The sequence below is a fragment of the Ambystoma mexicanum genome, chromosome 6p (genome assembly GCF_040938575.1).
Source record: "Ambystoma mexicanum isolate Mex_15411 chromosome 6p, UKY_AmexF1_1, whole genome shotgun sequence".
NCBI classification, from domain to species: Eukaryota; Metazoa; Chordata; class Amphibia; order Caudata; family Ambystomatidae; genus Ambystoma; species Ambystoma mexicanum.
In genome coordinates, this window is record NC_090935.1 from 74,393,916 (window position 1) to 74,412,089 (window position 18,174).

General features: G+C 43.1%; 1 protein-coding gene across 1 annotated transcript in view; it reads left to right on the forward strand.

Moving 5' to 3' along the window:
- Positions 1 to 18,174, forward strand: part of LOC138510670 (vomeronasal type-2 receptor 26-like) — a 318,905-nt gene that overhangs the window by 197,411 nt on the left and 103,320 nt on the right. The window contains exon 4 of the mRNA XM_069626450.1: positions 17,595 to 17,718. Coding sequence (XP_069482551.1) covers positions 17,595 to 17,718 — 124 coding nt within the window. The remainder of the gene's footprint in view (positions 1 to 17,594; positions 17,719 to 18,174) is intronic.

An 18,174-nucleotide genomic window follows, 5' to 3' on the forward strand; every position in this document is an offset into this window, starting at 1 on the left:
CGAAGAATGGAAGAGCAACATTAGGTGTATGGAATTCTCAACCACTCCAACCAGGCCACATATTTATGCAGGGATAGCACACCATCTGCCTGATTCATGGAATTATTTGTGCCGCAAATGGGGATTTGTGCGTCATTCTGCCCGCAAATCCCCATTTGTCAAACAGGGATTTGCGGGCAGAATGGCGCACAAATCCATGTTTTTGGTGCAAATAATTCCATGAATCGGGCAGTAAATGAATTAGAAACCAAAACAAGCCATAACTAATACCAATTGCTTAAACATGTATTATAAACAATATAGAAGGATCACATATAAACTTAAATCACAAAAGTGCACCATGGTGAATCGTAGTAGGCATGCATTCTAGAAATCATACAAAAAACACCCAAAAGGTTTCAATAATAGTAATAAAAAGATATACAGTCACACATTTTAATTATTGAATGTCACATATTCACATTAAGAGACCAATAAAATACATTATGGATCAGTGAACCATAAAGTGAGTAAATGCAATACAAAATACAAAACTGAATGCAAGGACAATGAACAGCACGCATACATCTAGACAACCACAGTTTTGGCATGTTGGGGTATCCTTTCTAATATCCTTTACCTTCTTTATGACAAACAAGAGATGTGTGTGTCATACACTCCTATTGTTAAGAAATAGCCAAAAACAATTAACCATAAGGTATTGATTTTTGGGACAATAAGAGGAAGCGTCTGTCACCCACATGTTTTCAATATTTTAAACAAACCAACAACACAACGTACACTCCAGCATAACCTTAATTAGTCATAGACCACCCGCAGGTGGGCTACTCAATATAGGTCTAATGCGAAATGCTGACAGCAGCCAATTAATGGCAATTTTAAATAAATGAATACAAATATAGGTGATAAGACTAACAGAATTCCTCAACAATTCTTCCAGAGAGGGAGTAGATCTTTAAGTTTCCTCAACAGACTGAAATATTGTGGAAATCTAAATTGAATTTTGTAATATCCTCTCAATGAAAATATGTACTGTGTTTATTATTGAACAAATCAATCATTTCAGTGAACCAATTACAACGATTATAATGTGTTTGAATTTTCCAATATTAAATGTGTGACGAAAAGAGCAAACCCATACTAAGTCATATGGAAATACCTTTGCATGCAATACATAAATAATGTATTCATATTTATAGAGTGCCAGTGTTTGTGATCTTCCTTTACTCCTCAGTGCATAGTTCCACCAAAACACAGACCAAAGCATAATGTCACAAATCAATGATAGTGTTAGGGAGAATTCTCTGTTTAGGCTGAATTTCCTAACCTAGTGAGTCCCCCAGCAGCTTTGTTGGATTTCTGGAGTTTGTTTTTTTTTTCTCCTGCCAAGAGTGAGACTCTTTTTCTCCCACTCTTGGACATGATTTGTGGTGTTCCTTCGAATGTTAATGTGTTTCATGGGCTATGGGGTCCTTTACTCCATAGGGTCTCATGTGTTTTTCCTATGTGTGTTACACTGCACGCTCCGTGCAGTAACACCGGGGTGTCACAGTGAACCCCACCATAGACTCCATACCCTGAGACTGACTACTGTCTCCCAGGGCATGTAAAGTCACCATTGGCTTTACTAGTCCCAAATTACCAGTACAAACCATCATATTGTGGACGTACTGGTAGGGGCAATTCGATTGCCCCTGGGTCTGTTGTTCGAGGGGCACTGTCCCATCCCCCCTTGTCGAGTTTTGGCTGGTGGCAGTGGATACTACTTTTTATGTTCAACCGCAAATATATCTCTATGGGATTTTCCCATTGTTCGAGGCTAATACTTTTTTTACATAGCCTCTAACATACCGCCGGTTTATTTATTTGATATTAATTCACCAGTTGGTATTTTCTGCCAAATCTCGGTTTTAAAATGGCGTTTGTGTTCGCCTCTGTAACTCCAAACCAAAGGTCGAGCCCTTTGTTCCACTTTTGGCGGGCTTCTACACAGAATCCCTCCAAAGTGGTGCCACTCTGTCTGGGTACCACAAGGGGTGAGGGAGGGGGTTTAGGCACCTTGGACTAAGTTGTCTTGCCAACCCAAGTCGCACTCTTGCGTGATTGGCCCAAGTGGTGAGCCACCCCGCTCACCACTTAGCATGTTTGATTGACAGCTAGGCTGAATGAATGGGGGTTTTCTGCATAAAAGCAGGGCTTTGGGGACTGGAACTTCAGAAGTCGCCACAGGACCTGATAATCCGACGATGGAGAAGCTGAGCTGACCTGCTACAACGACACCACCGGTGGAGCCCTGCTGAACCGACTCACCACTTCCCAACGACAGAGGAGATCTCCCTGCTGGAGAGTCTTCTTCCCTTGACTGGTGGGCACAACTAGTTTACCTTCTTTTCTCACATCCCAGGACGTCTCGTGGTCGAATTTCCCGTGCCAAGCACCCCGGCAACCGGATAGCCACTTACCACTGGACCGCAAATAAAAGGATGGCTCCTTTTAATTGAGAACTCTGCGGCTGGTTTCTTCCCTGGCAGTGCAATAGACTGCTGTTTTCCTCCATGTCGAGATCCTCTCTTCCCCCGGATGAAGCACCGACTTGCACCCGCTGCCAGGAACAACTGCCCCCGCTGGAGCGTTCTCACCATTTTAAGGTACTGTGTCCGCCAGGCCTCCCTTTATAAAAATTGCTACAAGGTAACAATAACCCCTTAACCTTCTGGACTGGGCTGGCCGCCTTGACCATCTAACTGGTCCCTTTCTTTTGGTCCAACTCTTTCTGAACCTTTTGCAAGACTTTTGGGCACTTTCAACCGTGAGACCTTGGACACATTTCGACCGGAGCCTCTTAAAGTGGATCCGGCCTTTTTAACTTTGACTGCCTTCTTCTCCTACTGTGTTCTCCGAAAGTGTTGGGATCTGTTGCTATCTTTGCTCTGCCTTTCTCTCCTTCTTAAACCGATTGATTAGAGTTCCATCTTCGTTAAGCGCTCACCACTGTCTGAAAATAAGTGTTGCTCTACTTAAGACTTGTCTAATAATCGTTGAAGGGAGTGTATATCTTTTAGTGACCGTGTTTTTGAACTGATTGATATTAGTGCTAGTGTGTTTAACTAGTTGTGTTTTTAAATAAATAATGATATCTCGTTTACACCAAGCTCTGGTCAGTGTTTGCTTGTTCTACTGTGTTCTATTGACCTATTGTGAATACTCTATATACTGCCTAACTCTTCTTGAGAGAAGTCTGACTGCTCAGCCACAGCTACCAGGTAAGTCTGGGTGGTACAGACGGCTACCGATTGGGTTTACTGCCAACCACCTGTAGTCTTAAATCTTTTGCAGTGGTCCCACAGGGAATTGCACAGGTTTCTGCCTAACAGATGGTAATACCAGAAGAGACATCACCGTGGGGAGCGGAACAGATGAGAGAAAAGGGGGAATACATCAGAATACATTCAAATATAAATTATTATAGCAGTCTGGAATACGCTTGCAATTGCATTCTTCGGTAGCGCTTTGTAGTTATCCCATGACATCACTCCAGCACCGGTAGAGAGTGGAGGTGTGAAGTGGAGGTGTTCCAAGCATGAAAAAAGAAATATCGGTAGATGTTTCCTTTTGGTACTAATTCATGCATCTAGGCGTGTTGGTACTAGTGACTACATTGGAAGAGGGTATGGCTCAACTCAAACCTGTAGTTGATGAGGGGTCTCAACCCGCATTAGGATCACCTATGACCATCTCAGTGGACATGTGTCTCTAAACCTCTAATTCACAATAAAAGGCAGACAAACATGATGATCAAAGGACTCAGGGGAAGCACTCCGGAGAAGCCACCATGATATTTTTTCTTCAGGTGGTTTGTTCCTTGTAGCAGAAATCCAAGATAACCTTCTGACTGACAATTATTATTAGCTTTGATGACCAATATCATATGCTTTTAAGAAATGTCAATTAGGGAATTGTTCTTGATTTCTTTATTGCAAATCGGTCTTGTGGTGAGGTAACTTGATTCTTCTTTGTGGTGAATGTTTTTGCCTCACATGTTGTTTATCCCTCAAGCAGGTGGTGAGATTGTTTCGCCTCAGAGGAATCTGGGATGGGTGGTGATATCTGTGGAAATCTGAAGGGTTATTTTGTGTTTCCCACCGTCATCACTGTGAGCTGGTCTCAACCAGTCTTGAAAATATTTGTGATTCAGAAAAGTGTAGCGATGGGTGGTGTACGTGAATAAAGAACAGTTCAGCATGGATTTTGAAAGAGTATGGTAGGAAAGGGATATTAGGGAGTGTTACTATGGGAGTCTACACTGTGATGAATCCAATGGAGTCATCACATATTCCTTAACGGTGACCTCCTCCTGTGTTGCCAGTGGACAGAAGCTGCTACTTGACCCTGCGGGGGAGGGGTTATATGAGGGAGGATCACATGGGAGGAGGCAACCACCAGGTAGATGTCATAGCTTCATTGGATGAGACATTGCATCCGTCATTTGCCCATGAAAAAGACCCCCTGCTACCAAATACCATATTAGCCTATTACCATGCATCTGTTCTCCCCTTTAGGGAAAATAGAGAAACCTTTTCCCATCACCCTTTAGGATACCCTGCCATCACTGGTATAAAAGGTAAACGCTTCAAGAATACCTTTTTTCTGTTCCATTTCCCCTTCATATAGAACTGTTTTTTTCATATGGAACCATTGAGAGAGATTTTCCAAGTACTATGCATCAGTTGACATCAATGGACTCCAATTCCCACAACCACCTTAGTACTGGGACGAGGAGGATGAAGGAAATGATGCAGAGCAGAAGAAGTCTCAAGATCAATGAAAGTGCTAGTTGTGTTCAGAAAGCAATTGTGTGCGGGACATTTAAAGATGGAAAACAATCTATTGCCAGCAGCTGTTAAGGGGAAGATGTTGTATCTCAATCAGAGGCGTGTGGACGCTGGGGGCACGAGCTGGTGTGGCAGAGCAAAAGTGCTCTCCAGCAGAGAGGAACAGTAATATTGCTTGATGAACTGCAGGGACACAGGGAACCACAGGGAGATTCCTGGACGTTCAGCAGCTGGAGGAAGTATTGTTATACTCACCGGAACCTGAAGGAAAGCAAGCGTGTAGGAGCAGAGCTGCAAGAAAAGCCAGAGAGACGTCAAAGCAGTTCAGAGGGGAAAGCAGATGGCAAAGGTACACCACATATGCCCAAACAGAACAGAATATGCCACACAGAGGTGGTGAGTCTGCCCAGGCAAAGTGGGGACCCATGGGCATTTTGGCGACCATGCTAAACACAGTCTGACCATTGTAAATCTGCAGAGATAGAAACAATATGAAGAGTGCTTGCAAGTCAAAAGGGAAGAGTACAAACAAGACCCCCAACAATATATGAGTGCATGGAATGCAGAAATAAGGAAGAATTCAAGCCTACCTTGAAATAACTCAATATACCGAACCAAGGAAGATATATGCAATTTTGGATGTAAACAGAAACTGTTATATATGTATGGAAGTAAGAAGTCCTGGCCGGCGAGTAAATCAGGTAGATATAAGTATATGAGAGGTCCTGACAGGAGATTATACCAAGCAGTTGTAAGTGAATAAGAAGTTCTGGCAGGGTAGTATACCAGGGCAATCCAAACCTACACATAGTTACCAAGAAAGGGCAGTGTTTGTTGAACAAAGAAGGAACTTTGTAATAGAAGGAATTACTAGGCTAAGCAGCTTTGTAACTCACAGGATTGCGTTGGGCCAAGAAAAGACACAAAGAACTGTTAGACCAAGAAACATTGCATACCATTGAAAAATCCAGGGGAAAGGAACCATCCACTGGAACCAAGGTTCTGGTACCTTGGAGAACTTTTATGTTGAAGCTGTAGTATTTTCACTTTTTGCAAACACCAGGTTAAAACATGTTCCTTCTCACTTTGTTTTTTGGTTTGTAGTGTGTGGGTTAGGTTATAACCCTTTTGGACACAAGGACAGTTTTGATTTATGACATCCTGACACAGATAGACCCTTAGTTTCAGGTAGGGAAACTCCTATTAGAGCAGGGTCAGAGAGTCATTTACCCAATACAATTATGTTAATAAAAATCTTTAACCAAAAACATGACAACTTTGTGTCTGGCATTCATTTCTGATCACTCACAGCACTTTGGGGAAAAGCTTGTCATTGCAGCTTGTCCTTGTAGATGTTCCTTTTACATTTTACTAAGTAAATGCCACTGTATTAAAAAGCATGAGGAAATCAGGTCACTGCCTGCAGTTTTGTGAGACTTGACTACAAGTATAAAATGCAACGATTCAGATATGGTCAATTAGGATACAGTGTCTTAATACGCTCACACGAGGGCGTGGTCATTTAGGTAATTACAAGTGTTGACTAGCAAGGCTGTCCTGCTGCAGAAGACATGCTCTCTCCTTTCAGACATATGTAGGGGCATGACCCTCCTGTTTATGTCATATGCTAAGTCCACTTGGTCGGGTGTGGCTTTATTACTTATGAAACATTTCATGTTCCAATAACCACGAAGATTGATGATCCAGAGGGTTGTCTTTTTCTCTTAAAATTACAACTGGGGAGAAGTCCTCTGCATAAAGTGATACAATGACCATATTAGGGCTCATATTCCTTTCTCAGACAATGTGTGAAATAGGTTGTGACTTATATTGAAGGAGAGATTATTGTCGATGGGGACATACACATTTTAGTTTACTCTGATCTTGATAGGTCAAAGGTTGTCTGGCTAGATGGGAAAATTAATTAGCCAGGCTTAAATACAAATTTAGGCATGTGAGGTAAGTCAATCAGTGGCAGTTTTCCCTCCTGGGGGAGCTGGGTTAATTATTTAATTCTCTTATGTATCATAAATACTTGGACATGGATATGTTCTTTCTTTCTCAAAAGACTGATCCAGATTGCCATAAACGTGACTATTGGGCATGCCACTTGCTCTGATCATTATCCATTCCTATGGACATTCTGCAGGCAAAATGAGGAGAGGAGGGGATTTTGAACATCCCCAATGACAAATTGGGATGTCCTGAAAGCTGCTCTGGGAAGCAACCTTCTAGAGGCAGCGCACAAGGCAAACCAATCACCAGCATCCCAGGGGATACTAGTGACAGCCGGAGTGCAGTTAAGCAATCTCATCACAAATATAAACAGAAACTACTCTGATGAAACTCAGGCACTGAATTTTCTAGCACAGTGAAACCTATGTGGGGCACTATTAGAAAACTTAAGCAAATGAGGAATTGGAATTTCATTCAAATGGTTTAGGTGAGGGAAGGTTTCAATGTAGGCAACTAAGTAAAACAAATGGCAGCCTTCACTGTGTTGTAGGGATCATTATAGAAGGCAGACGCTCTAAATGTTACTATAAAGGAACGATAATGTGGCTAAATCCAGGTCTCAACACTAACTGAAAAGCATACTGGTTCACCTGATCACCCCATATCACCAGACAAGGTTATTTGAGTAATTTACAATCTCAATTAAATTAGAACCCAAGCCTGGTGTTTGTAATGCCTTGTGCTGTGAAGAATACTATTGCCTCTTCTCCCATATGCAACTTCCCTTATTAACTGTATCAGGCAGCCGCGATGATTAGCACCCCAATGAAAAACTCACATATCATTTAAATATTGAAGGCAGGCAGGCAGGCAGGCAGAGACCGTATTTTATACTCCTCCCACAGGCCTTTCACTTTGCTTAATCTTGATGCAAACATCTATACTTGTGTACTGGACAACCATAGTGAACCACTCCTATCAACTCTCATTGATCCAGAGGGAATTATTCCCAATAGGACCTATATGGTAATACCAGGAGGGAACGCCATATCATGGACAAAGTTCCTAGGTCCAAGCAGAGGTCAATGTATTGCATACTTGAATAGGTGCACTGCTCTGTTCAAGATCCTGCATAAATGTGGGTTTAGTGAGTCCATGATTAGGACAATTGAAGTACATTATAATTCATTAAAGTGAAGGGTGTGAGTACATTTTTTGTTCCCTATTAACTACCGAAGGAGCACAAAACATTGTTGCCTTTATCCAGCCTTAAAGTTACACTTACAATGTAATATTTTGCTGTACAAATCAAGAGGCAACCTACTTTCCATGGGGCAAGATGGGGAGCCGACAACAGATAAATGTTTGTGGATGACTTTTTCCTCACACTTACAACCCCTGACATATTGTTGCCTGCATGGAATAAATCTTTGCCTTTTCAGTAACTTCAGGATTAAAAATGAACATCTCTAAATTGCATTTGCTGTAGCTACATATAATGTCTCACAAACACAGGTTGTATGGATGTCTGTGCATGTGTTACTGGGGCATGAACACAGATGTCCTTACCCTCTGACTTTGCTCCTTCTCTCAGCATGTCCTCTTCTACAATTCTGCAAAGGAGAATCAGGGCAACCCACAGACCTTAATAGATGGACAGATATGAGACATTGGGCCTCCATACCGGGTTCCAGTGCCGGGTTCTGTGAATGAGGAATTACCGAGTCATTTCAACCTTAGAGGACCCGGTAATTCCTCATGCACAGAACCATTCCCCATTCCCATTTGAGCCCCCACAGGGCTCAATGGGAATGGGAATGGAGCTAATAACGGGCCCGTTATTAGCTCCTTGGTCCCCTTGTGGGACCCGGAAAGGACGTCTGGTTTTACTAGACGTCTGTTCTGGGTCCCGCTAGGGGACCTCGTAATCAAGCATCCCGTAATGAACGGTGCCGGTCCTGTACCAGCACCCTTCATTACGGGAGTGCCTGCCTGATAATGAGGGCTATTGTATTGTGTTTATTTGTATTGTGCTCCATGCCCATAGGCATCTGGGCGCATTTCTTTCCTAGGTAGTTAATTGGTACAGGCATGGTTATAATTTACAAAAATTTACAAAAGCGCATGTCATGAAATTTACAAGATTACAATAAGTGGGTCGAGGAAACATGGAATATACAAACACAATATACAGAGTACAGAATAGATAGAGAAAACAGATTTGGCAGGATTGTCTTACAGCGGATCTTCTCATGTTAGTGGATATGTAACAAGTAAGTCTGTAGGCTGTAGCTGCGAATGGTGGCAGCTATGATTCTTGGGCACTAAGCCAAGTTTTTGTATTCCTCCTGAATGGGTAGTAGTTATGTTCAGTTCTTAATCGTAATTGTAGGCTCCATGATTTTGCTGCTAAAACAAGGAAGCTACTACCTCCAGATTTTTGTAGCTTAAAACTGGGTATTTTGAGGCAATGTGCCTGTGCCGACCTTATGGAGCAGTTTGAGGTATTACGTGCACAGTTTTTGTTTAGGCAGCTTGGAACTAGATTGTTGAGAGATTTGTGGGTGAGAGAGAGGGTTTTGAAGGCAATTCTTTGCTTGATCGATAGCCAGTTCAGGTTGAATTTTACCATCGAGATATGTTCGGATCTAGGAATATTAAGTGCTGCCCTGATGGCAATATTTCGTAAGACTTTTGTTGAATGGTTCCCAAGTAAAGGCTGATACAGTAGTCTAACTTGGAGAGTACTAGCGCTCTTGCTATCGATATACAGTTAGGAGTGGTGAGGAATGGCCTGCAGGCTGTAATTAGCTTACAAGTGTAAGCTGTAGTGGAGGCTGATGCATTGACCTGTCTAGTTAGGTTTATTGATGAGTCAATGTAGATGCCCAGAGTTTTAACATCTTTGGAGACCGTAATAGAATTTCCGTCAATTTTAAAAGCTTAGAATTGTTTGTAGTCTGTTGAGTTTGATCTTGGAGCCATGAAGGAGAAGCTCAGTCTTCTCGTCGCTAAAACACAGACCAATGTTTAGCCATCCAGGCCATAGATGTTGTTAAGTACCTTGGTGTCAGAATCATAGTCTCCGGAGATGAATATGAGTATCTGGGTGTCAACTGCATAGTTAGTGTAGGTGACACCCAGATAGTTCAGATCATCGAACAGAGGCTTTGTAAATACATAGTAAAGTGTGGGGGATACACATGAACATTGGGGAACCCCACATGTGTCTTGTGCTGGCTCAGCTGAGGCTGTTTGTGAGAAGACTCATCATCCTATTGTTGAGGAGGATCGGATCCACATGGTGGCTTTGTTAGAAAAGAGAGCAGCAGATGTTAGGTGAGAGCAGAGGACTTTGTGGTCTACTAAGTCGAATGCGGCCAACAGGTCAAGTAATAGGAGTAAGACGAGTTTCCCTTTGTCTTTCAATTCTTCAATTTACACCTTCAAATCAATTAAGGCCATTTCAGTGCCATACCTTGGCCTGAAGCTAGATTGTCTAAGGCTCAGGAGGTTGTTAGTTTCCAGGTGCTTCTGTATCTGCAGATAGGCTGCTCTATCAATGGGTTTTAGGAGGAATGGGACTGTGGTTATAGGTCTATACTTTGGGGGGTTATAATGGTCTAGAGTAGGCTTTTTTTGGAGCGGGTAGACCCAGGCGTCTTTAAGATTATGCACTATGCCTATTTGGAATGACGTATTGATAAGAGAGCTAATGAATGGAGACAATTCTTTGGCTGTCTCCTTAATGATAGGAGCAGGGCAAATATCTCCCTGGCATCTTGAGGCTTTTAATTTGGCGATTATATCCTCAACCTTCTTGATGGAGAGAGGGGAGACATTGAAGGGTCTCAAAGTTATTGGAGAGGAAGTAGGAGCTGTTGATGTAAAGGCAGTGTCCAAGCTCGTTTTTAGACTCAATTTTACTTTGCAGCATGATTATCTTGTTCAGTAAAGCTGACTGAATATTAGTACACCATGTGGTGTCTTTAGTGCAGATGTCTGGTGGAGGCGCTGGGGATTCCAACTCTCTGAGTATTCTGAAAAGTTCTTTGGTGTTGGATTTTGCTTGAGTGATGCAGGTATTGTACGTTTCTTTTTTAGCTTGTAGAATTGCCTCCTTGTAATTCATGGAGGAGATTATAAAGATGTCATTGTTGGATGCTATTTGATGACTCTAACAGAGTGCTTCAGCATTTCTCTTGGTTTTGCACAATAATCTCAAGTGTGGGGTGTACCACAAGTTCAAATGCGTGATAGGTTTAGCTTTCCGTGGTTTAAGCGGGGCCATTGTGTTTATGGCGTTGAGGATGGTGTGATTGAAAGAATCCACTAGGACCGTGGGATCTGAATGATTATAGAGTAAGTGGCATTGATGAATGGTTGCATAAGTGGAAGCAGCTTATCCACAGTTATAATTTGTGAATTCCTAGTTTGAGTGGTTGGGGCGACATTCTGGGTGTTGTTTTGGATGCCTTCATCCTTTATTATGAATGAGATCAAATGGTGGTCGGTCCAAAAAAAAAGTGAATTAGAAAGGATAATGATGTCACAGTTAAGATCTACTACTACAGTTAAGATAACCAATCTAGCGTCCTACCTTTGTTGTGGCTAGGTTCTGTGATCCGGTGAGCGAAGCCTAATTCAGTGATTGAGCGGGCAATGGTAGCAGCTTTTGTGTCTTTTACATCTTGGAAGCACAGGTTGAGTTCTCTGAGTAGGATTATTTGTGAGCCTGGCATAGTATTATTTGAGAGGAGAAGAGTGATATCTTCTTCAAAGGTGGATACAGGTCCGTAAGTTTGTATACAAGATGTATGGTAATTGTATGAGAGGCACAGATAGGTAATTTAATGGACAGCTGACGAGAAGGGCTGGTTAGGAATGGGCCTAAGGCCCAGTGCAGTTTTTGAGATTAAGGCAAATAATCCACCTTTCGCTGTATTAGGGTATCTATCAAGTCCGGTGATGGAGTACTTGTCTGGGATGGCAAGTGAGAGATAGGGACCTGCAGCAGCATGAAGCCATGTCTCAGTGACTGCTGGGAAGTCGAGGTTGAGAGATGAACATGTTACTGACCAACTGTAATGTTCTTTCGACTGGATGTTACTCCCACGTAGTCCTCATCTTAGATATTCATATCTTCAACTTTGCTGGTTCCGAATTTTATTTTTCCGGTGTGCTCGAGGATGCGCCGTCGATGTCCCTCAGAGGCAGCCATCGAATGTCGACGTCATACGTAGTATAAATGGCTCGAGTCGCAGCCTTGTTGGCTTCAATTCTGTTTCTTTGGTATATTTTTAAAATGATGAGTAGATAAGGCGTACACCTTAGACCTTGAGCTCTCAAGGAACATTACATGTACAATACGTAAACTGTACTGCGGGGTAGTTTGGGAGGGTCGATGAGGAATACATGGTAGGAACATTCAGTCGAGAGAATGTTACAGTTGGTAAGCAACTTCTTCTTCAAATAGATTGTGTCCTCCCATGTATTCCTTATCTCAGATAGGCTCCCAAAGCAGTATAAATTTGGAGGAGGGAGTACCAGAAATATTAATCACGGACTGTATGAAGTACAGCTTTTGCAAAGAGACCCCCTTGTGATGATGTAGAATCTAGAGAGTAGTGCTTCACAAAAATGTGCCTAGATGACCAGGTGGCTGCTGCACAAATATCTTGCACTGGGACACCCCTCTGAAGAGCTGTTGAAGTTGTAGTCTGATTGTTCTCAGCTCCAAAAGGTTGATGTGTAGTTTCGACTCCGATGGAGACCAGTGAATGCTGACCTGCAGATCGTCGGTGTGGGCTCAGCACCCTCTGAGTGAGGCGTCCGTTACTACTGTTATCTCGAGCCATGGTTGCCAAAAAGATTCTCCCTTGAGGATATTTTCCTTGCAAGACCACGATAGAAGATCTTGAATCACTGTGGTCAGAATATGTAAAAGATCTGACATTCCCCTGAAAATTGGGACCATTGAGTCCTGAGGGCTCATGATGAGATCTCATTCTGAAAGTGGCCTCTGTCACCAGAAAAATGCAGGATGCCATGAGGCCAAGCAACCTCAGAAAGTCGAAGGCCGGCATATGTTGGGCATTTTGGAACTTTGTTACCATCTGCAGAATGTGGTGAGCTCTCTCCTCGGGAGGCAGAGCTTTTCCAGAGGAAGTATCCAGGACTGCTCCGATGAATTGGAGTCTTTGTGATGTGATCATATTTGACTGCTTGTAATTTAGAGAGAAGTCCTGTCTGTGTAGGAAATGGCAGGTCTTGTTCAGATGTTCCTGGGCTTGTTGAGGTGAACTTGCCCTGATTAACCAATTGTCCTTGTAAGGGTAAACATGAATTCCCCCTCTCCTGAGACTCGCTACCACTACCGCCATCAGCTTGGTGAAAATTCTTGGGGCAGAGGTGAACCGAATGATAGAACTCGAAACTGATAGTGACAATAGCCAATCGCGAACCTCAGGTACTTCCTGGGCTTAAGATGGATCGGCACATGAAAGTAAGCATCCTGAAGGTCCAATGATACCAATCAGTCTTGGAGTGGCCTGAAGGATCTGAGAAAGGGTAACCATCTTGAACTTGTCCTTCCTGTGGAACCTGTTCAAGTTTCTTAAGTCCAAGCTGGGTCTCAATCCTCCGTCCTTTTTTGGGATTAGAAAGTATGGGGAATACCAACCCTTGTTCCTCTCCACTACAGGTCCATGTTCTATTGTAACTTTCTCTAGCAGGGTTAGGATTTCCTGCAACAGGAGCGGATCTGGGATTTTGACATAGTTGTATCCCGGAGGGTGATCCTGAGGTTTTTTCTGAAAGGGAAGACAGTAACCCTGGGCCACTGTTTCTAGTGCCCACGCATCTGAAGTAATGGCCCGCCATTCATTCACATGCTGAGAGATCCTGCCTCCCACTGGGGTTGTGTGGGTCAAAACCTCAGAGTGGCTTTGTGGCAGCTGCAGCAGCAGCTGAAGGGACATATGCTGCTGCTGCAGCCGATCTAGCACCATTTCCTCTTTGACTGGCGTGTCCTCTTCTCCTTCCAAATGAGGAAAAAAAACAAAAAGGACGACCCCTCCAGGAAGATGAGCCTGCATAGGGGCGTTGTTGAGGTTGTTGTATGGAGGCACTAAGAGACTTAGCTGCCGCCTTAGAGGTCTGCAGCTTCTCCAAACTTTCATCCGCCTTGCTGCCGAACAACCTTAATCCATCAAATGGCATATTGAGAAGTCTGGTCTGTACATCCGGTGCAAACCCTGCTTTTCTCAGCCACTCAAATCTGTGTAGCACTGTGCTAGACATCATGGACCTACTGATGATGTCAGCAGTGTCCGGACCTGATTGAAGGCATTCCCTCATAGCCTCCTTTCCATCTCTCACAATCACAAAGGAACCCTTCTTGCTCCTCGCCATCAGGAATATGTTCAGGTGCCGCTGTCATACAATCCCACAGGGTGTATGTTAATCTTGATTTTAATGCCATGCTTCCAGAAGAGAATACCTTACGAGACCATGCATCAATGTTTTTGTCATCTGGGGGAATTGTAGAGTATGCCGAATTCCTAGTGGATGTGGCCACCTGGACCAATAAACGTTGAGGTGACGGATGCTTTATTAAATATTCAGGGTCTGAAGAAGAGGGCCTGTATTTACTTGTGAATTAATGTACTGCAGGAACCGAGTCAGGGGTTTCCCATTAAGCCATCACCTTCCTTTGTGGAGCTATGTAAAAGGGAAATATGGGATCCTGTTGAGGGACAACAGAAAGATTTATCCATCATGTAATCCTGTTGGTAAATAGGTGAATTTCTGTTCCATCCCATGAATTCTGTCACTCTATTCATCAGTCTCCTGTATCCTGAGTTTGCGTGATCAGCAGGGTCAGGTCTTTCAAAATATAACTCAGGAGATGTTTCCACACCACTTGCTGTCTGTAGACACTCATATACGTCAGCCATTTTTGAATGATGGTCAATTAACTCCTCAGGAACTTCTCTTGTTCCAAACTTAACACCAGAAGGTGAAATATCCTCCTCAGAGGATTGTTCTTCATAAATGGAAGACATGGATTTAAAACAATCCCATCTAGTTTCTGCATGAAACATTTTCTCTGGTGGAATAGATCTTGGCTTCGACAAAGGAGCCGATTTGGATATCATAATTAATGACGACCTCGACAAAGGCGTCAATGTTATCGACACAGGCTTTGACAGAGAAGAAGGAGTCTTCGACACCGTCAAAGGATCTCTCGACACAGTCGAAGGATCCCTCAAAACCGTCAAAGGAGTACTCGATGTGAAAGTCTTCAAGTGGACTGTCGACACCTTCGAACCTTTGATAGAGGCATCGAGGAAGCCTTCGATATAGACTTTAATGGCGGTTGGCTATTCGCATCATTTTGTCGAGTATTGCCTCTGGTTTATGCACTGGTAGGCATTTTTTATGAGGTGTCAGAGAGGTTTCCCTCGATGACACCCTCGACAATTTTTGCGCAGATTTTAATCTTTTTGTCTTTGACCTCCCTCTGTCACCTTTAGCATGAGCAGCGAGATGGTCTTCACTAGATTTCTGAGGGACATCGACAGCGCGACCTCGAGCACAGCGCCCTCTGGTGGAGATTTATTTTTCCGAAGCAGCAAAGCTGAATATTTGAATATCTAAGATGAGGAATACGTGGGGTGACACAATCTGTGATGAGGCCCTTAGTGCAGGCATAGAAACATATACCATTTTTTAGCTATGTCACAAGTATAGGGCCTGCATGTAAGCGCGTTAGACACAGGCTGCAAACCTGATGAACAAATCTGAATAGACCCAAGTGCTGACGAGTGAGCGACCTGCACTGATAATTTCCACAAAAACCCTCCTGTGTTTCAAAACTGTTGCCAATATGTCCATCCCGTGAAAGAATGTTTCCTGCAAGGCCATGAGACATTGCTAGGCACCTTGCTGCATGTGTGAGTTATAATCCCTACAACTGTACAAGTGATAAGACCTCTGAATTCCGAGATCCTAGTTAACCCCAGGCCACCGGCTATAAACCAGTCAACCATAATAGATATATGCTTTATAATGACATGATTTATAATGAAAGCTACAGGGAGGGATACATTATAGTTCTAAAGTGAGGGTGGAAGCAGGAAGAAGCGACTGGGATGAGTGAAATGTGTTTGTGTCAGAGTGATCCCCTGTCTCCCCCTGTACCAGCCTATGATCATGCCAGGTGCCCTGTATAATGATAGAGCAGCACTGCTAGTGTAATGTAGCTAATTGCCTTTTCGACCTTGATGTCCGTGATATTATTAGCCCAGCTGACCCGACGTAATGGAAGACGGACAGACCGGCCTGGGTCCAATGGCCTGGCATCACCTATGGAGTGGGGTGACCATGTATAGGGTTGCACCAACCAGCCGTGTGGGTTTTTACTGTATATGAATGACATTGTGTCCACTTTTTAAGCTTTTGCTTGCACCATGTTTACTCAGAGCGTTCCTGGGCAGCAGAGTTCATTCCTGGCACACATATTTATTATGCAATTAAAACTTGTTTTCCTTGCAAGCATCTTGTGGCCATTTTTTCCCTGGCGGGTTGTATTTTTTCTGGTGTGAACGTTTAGCTGTGTGCCTTCACTATTCGCCCAATTGAGTGGTTCCTTAGGCCTTCCACCCTTTACAATAATGTTGTCTGAGTGTATTTTTTTTGCGATTGCCACTCTAATAAGATGTGAGTGGGCCTTTCCTGTCCTGTACCTATAGCATTCAGACCCAAACCAAATGCATAGATGACTTTATAGTGTCAGGATCCTCATGTATCATCTGTTCTTTGCTTCCTTTTTCTTTCTAAATATTCATTTTTGGCAACTGCTGAGAGCTCCATCCCTTTTGCTGTAAGTACAGCCACATGGCCAGGGGCCTAAGGGGTTGGTGAGTGACCATGCAGCAATTTATGTGGTACAGATGTTGGGTTATTTTGTCCGGCCATGTTCCTTTGTCTATAGGGTTGTTATCTGGTGACGCAAATTTTTACATGATAGCTCGTCCATACAACCTGATAACTGCAGCAGGATGACATCTCTGCTGGCCATTTAGTTTACCTTTGCAACATGGCCTTTCCCATCCATATTCTGCTCTCAGTCTCAGTATATGTCCATCTTGTTGATACTGTGCATGGCAATGTTAAGGTCTCATTTAGCAGGGCACATCTCCTGTCTGTACATGTATAGAGCCCATTGAAAAGGTTTGCCACACCACATACGGAATTATTGCCTGCCTGGTAACCACTACATCACGTGATATTCCAGCCGGTTATGAGCCTCCTCTTCATCTTACATTCCGACAGCTCTTTTAGCAGGTGTAGCTTTCTTCCAAACAAGATTTTTGCTTCAAAGACATGCCACCTTATTTTTTTATTTTTTTTATTTTTTTTATAACGCATCCAATACTGTACCTGAGTTCAGTTTCTAAGTGCGGATCTGGTATTCAAACCTTTGTTGTTATGCGTGATCCTGCTTCCAAGACCGGTGCGTTGCACATGTGCTATCCTCCGTTCTATATGGATTTGATCATTATTTTTCCAAGGAATCATAGCTCCTAATAGCTCTGCCTCTTCATGAAGATATAATAATGACTGTGGTGCACCAGGTGTTTGTATTCAAAAACAAAAATACATAATGCGACCAACCCCACTTATGATCGACACATTATCGTTGTCAACAAATCACGACTGTGTCACATCCTTCTTACTTGTAATGCTTGAGTTTCACAGCCCTGATACAATATTCCTGGCTAATTCCCTCAATATCACCAGGTTCCTCGCTCTGCCTGCAGTGAGAGCTGCCTCCCCGGGTACCGGAAAGCCCCTTTAGAGGGCAGGCCCATCTGCTGTTTCTACTGTGTGCCCTGCGCAGAAGGAGAGTTTTCAAACAGAACCAGTGAGTACAAACCTTACCCCAAATATTGTCAATAGAACACTATTCTAAAAGGGAAACTTAAATGTAACCTTTTTGTAGACAGAGTCCGTTTCTGTAAAACAGCTGTACAATAAATGCATGAACGATTGAATGACTGTAGTAGTGCTTTGCAACAGGACACATGTCATGCTCAGCAGATTGACCCATTTGCCATATCTAGTATTACATTGCGCTTCGGTAAGGTATGCTTTTACATGAAAGTTTTCTTGGATTAAAGTGAAAATAGAGCAATTATGGAGTTTTGTTTAGGTCTGGTGTAACTTCAAGGCATGCTCCAATTTACGAAGGTCACTTACAAATGAAATGTTAGTTTGAGATTATTCAGAAACACACCAGGGTTAAAGCAAACACATTCCTGAACCTGTCTGCCCAACATATATATGCAGCCTTTGGAAAAGGGTGAAAAGCAGAAAAAAA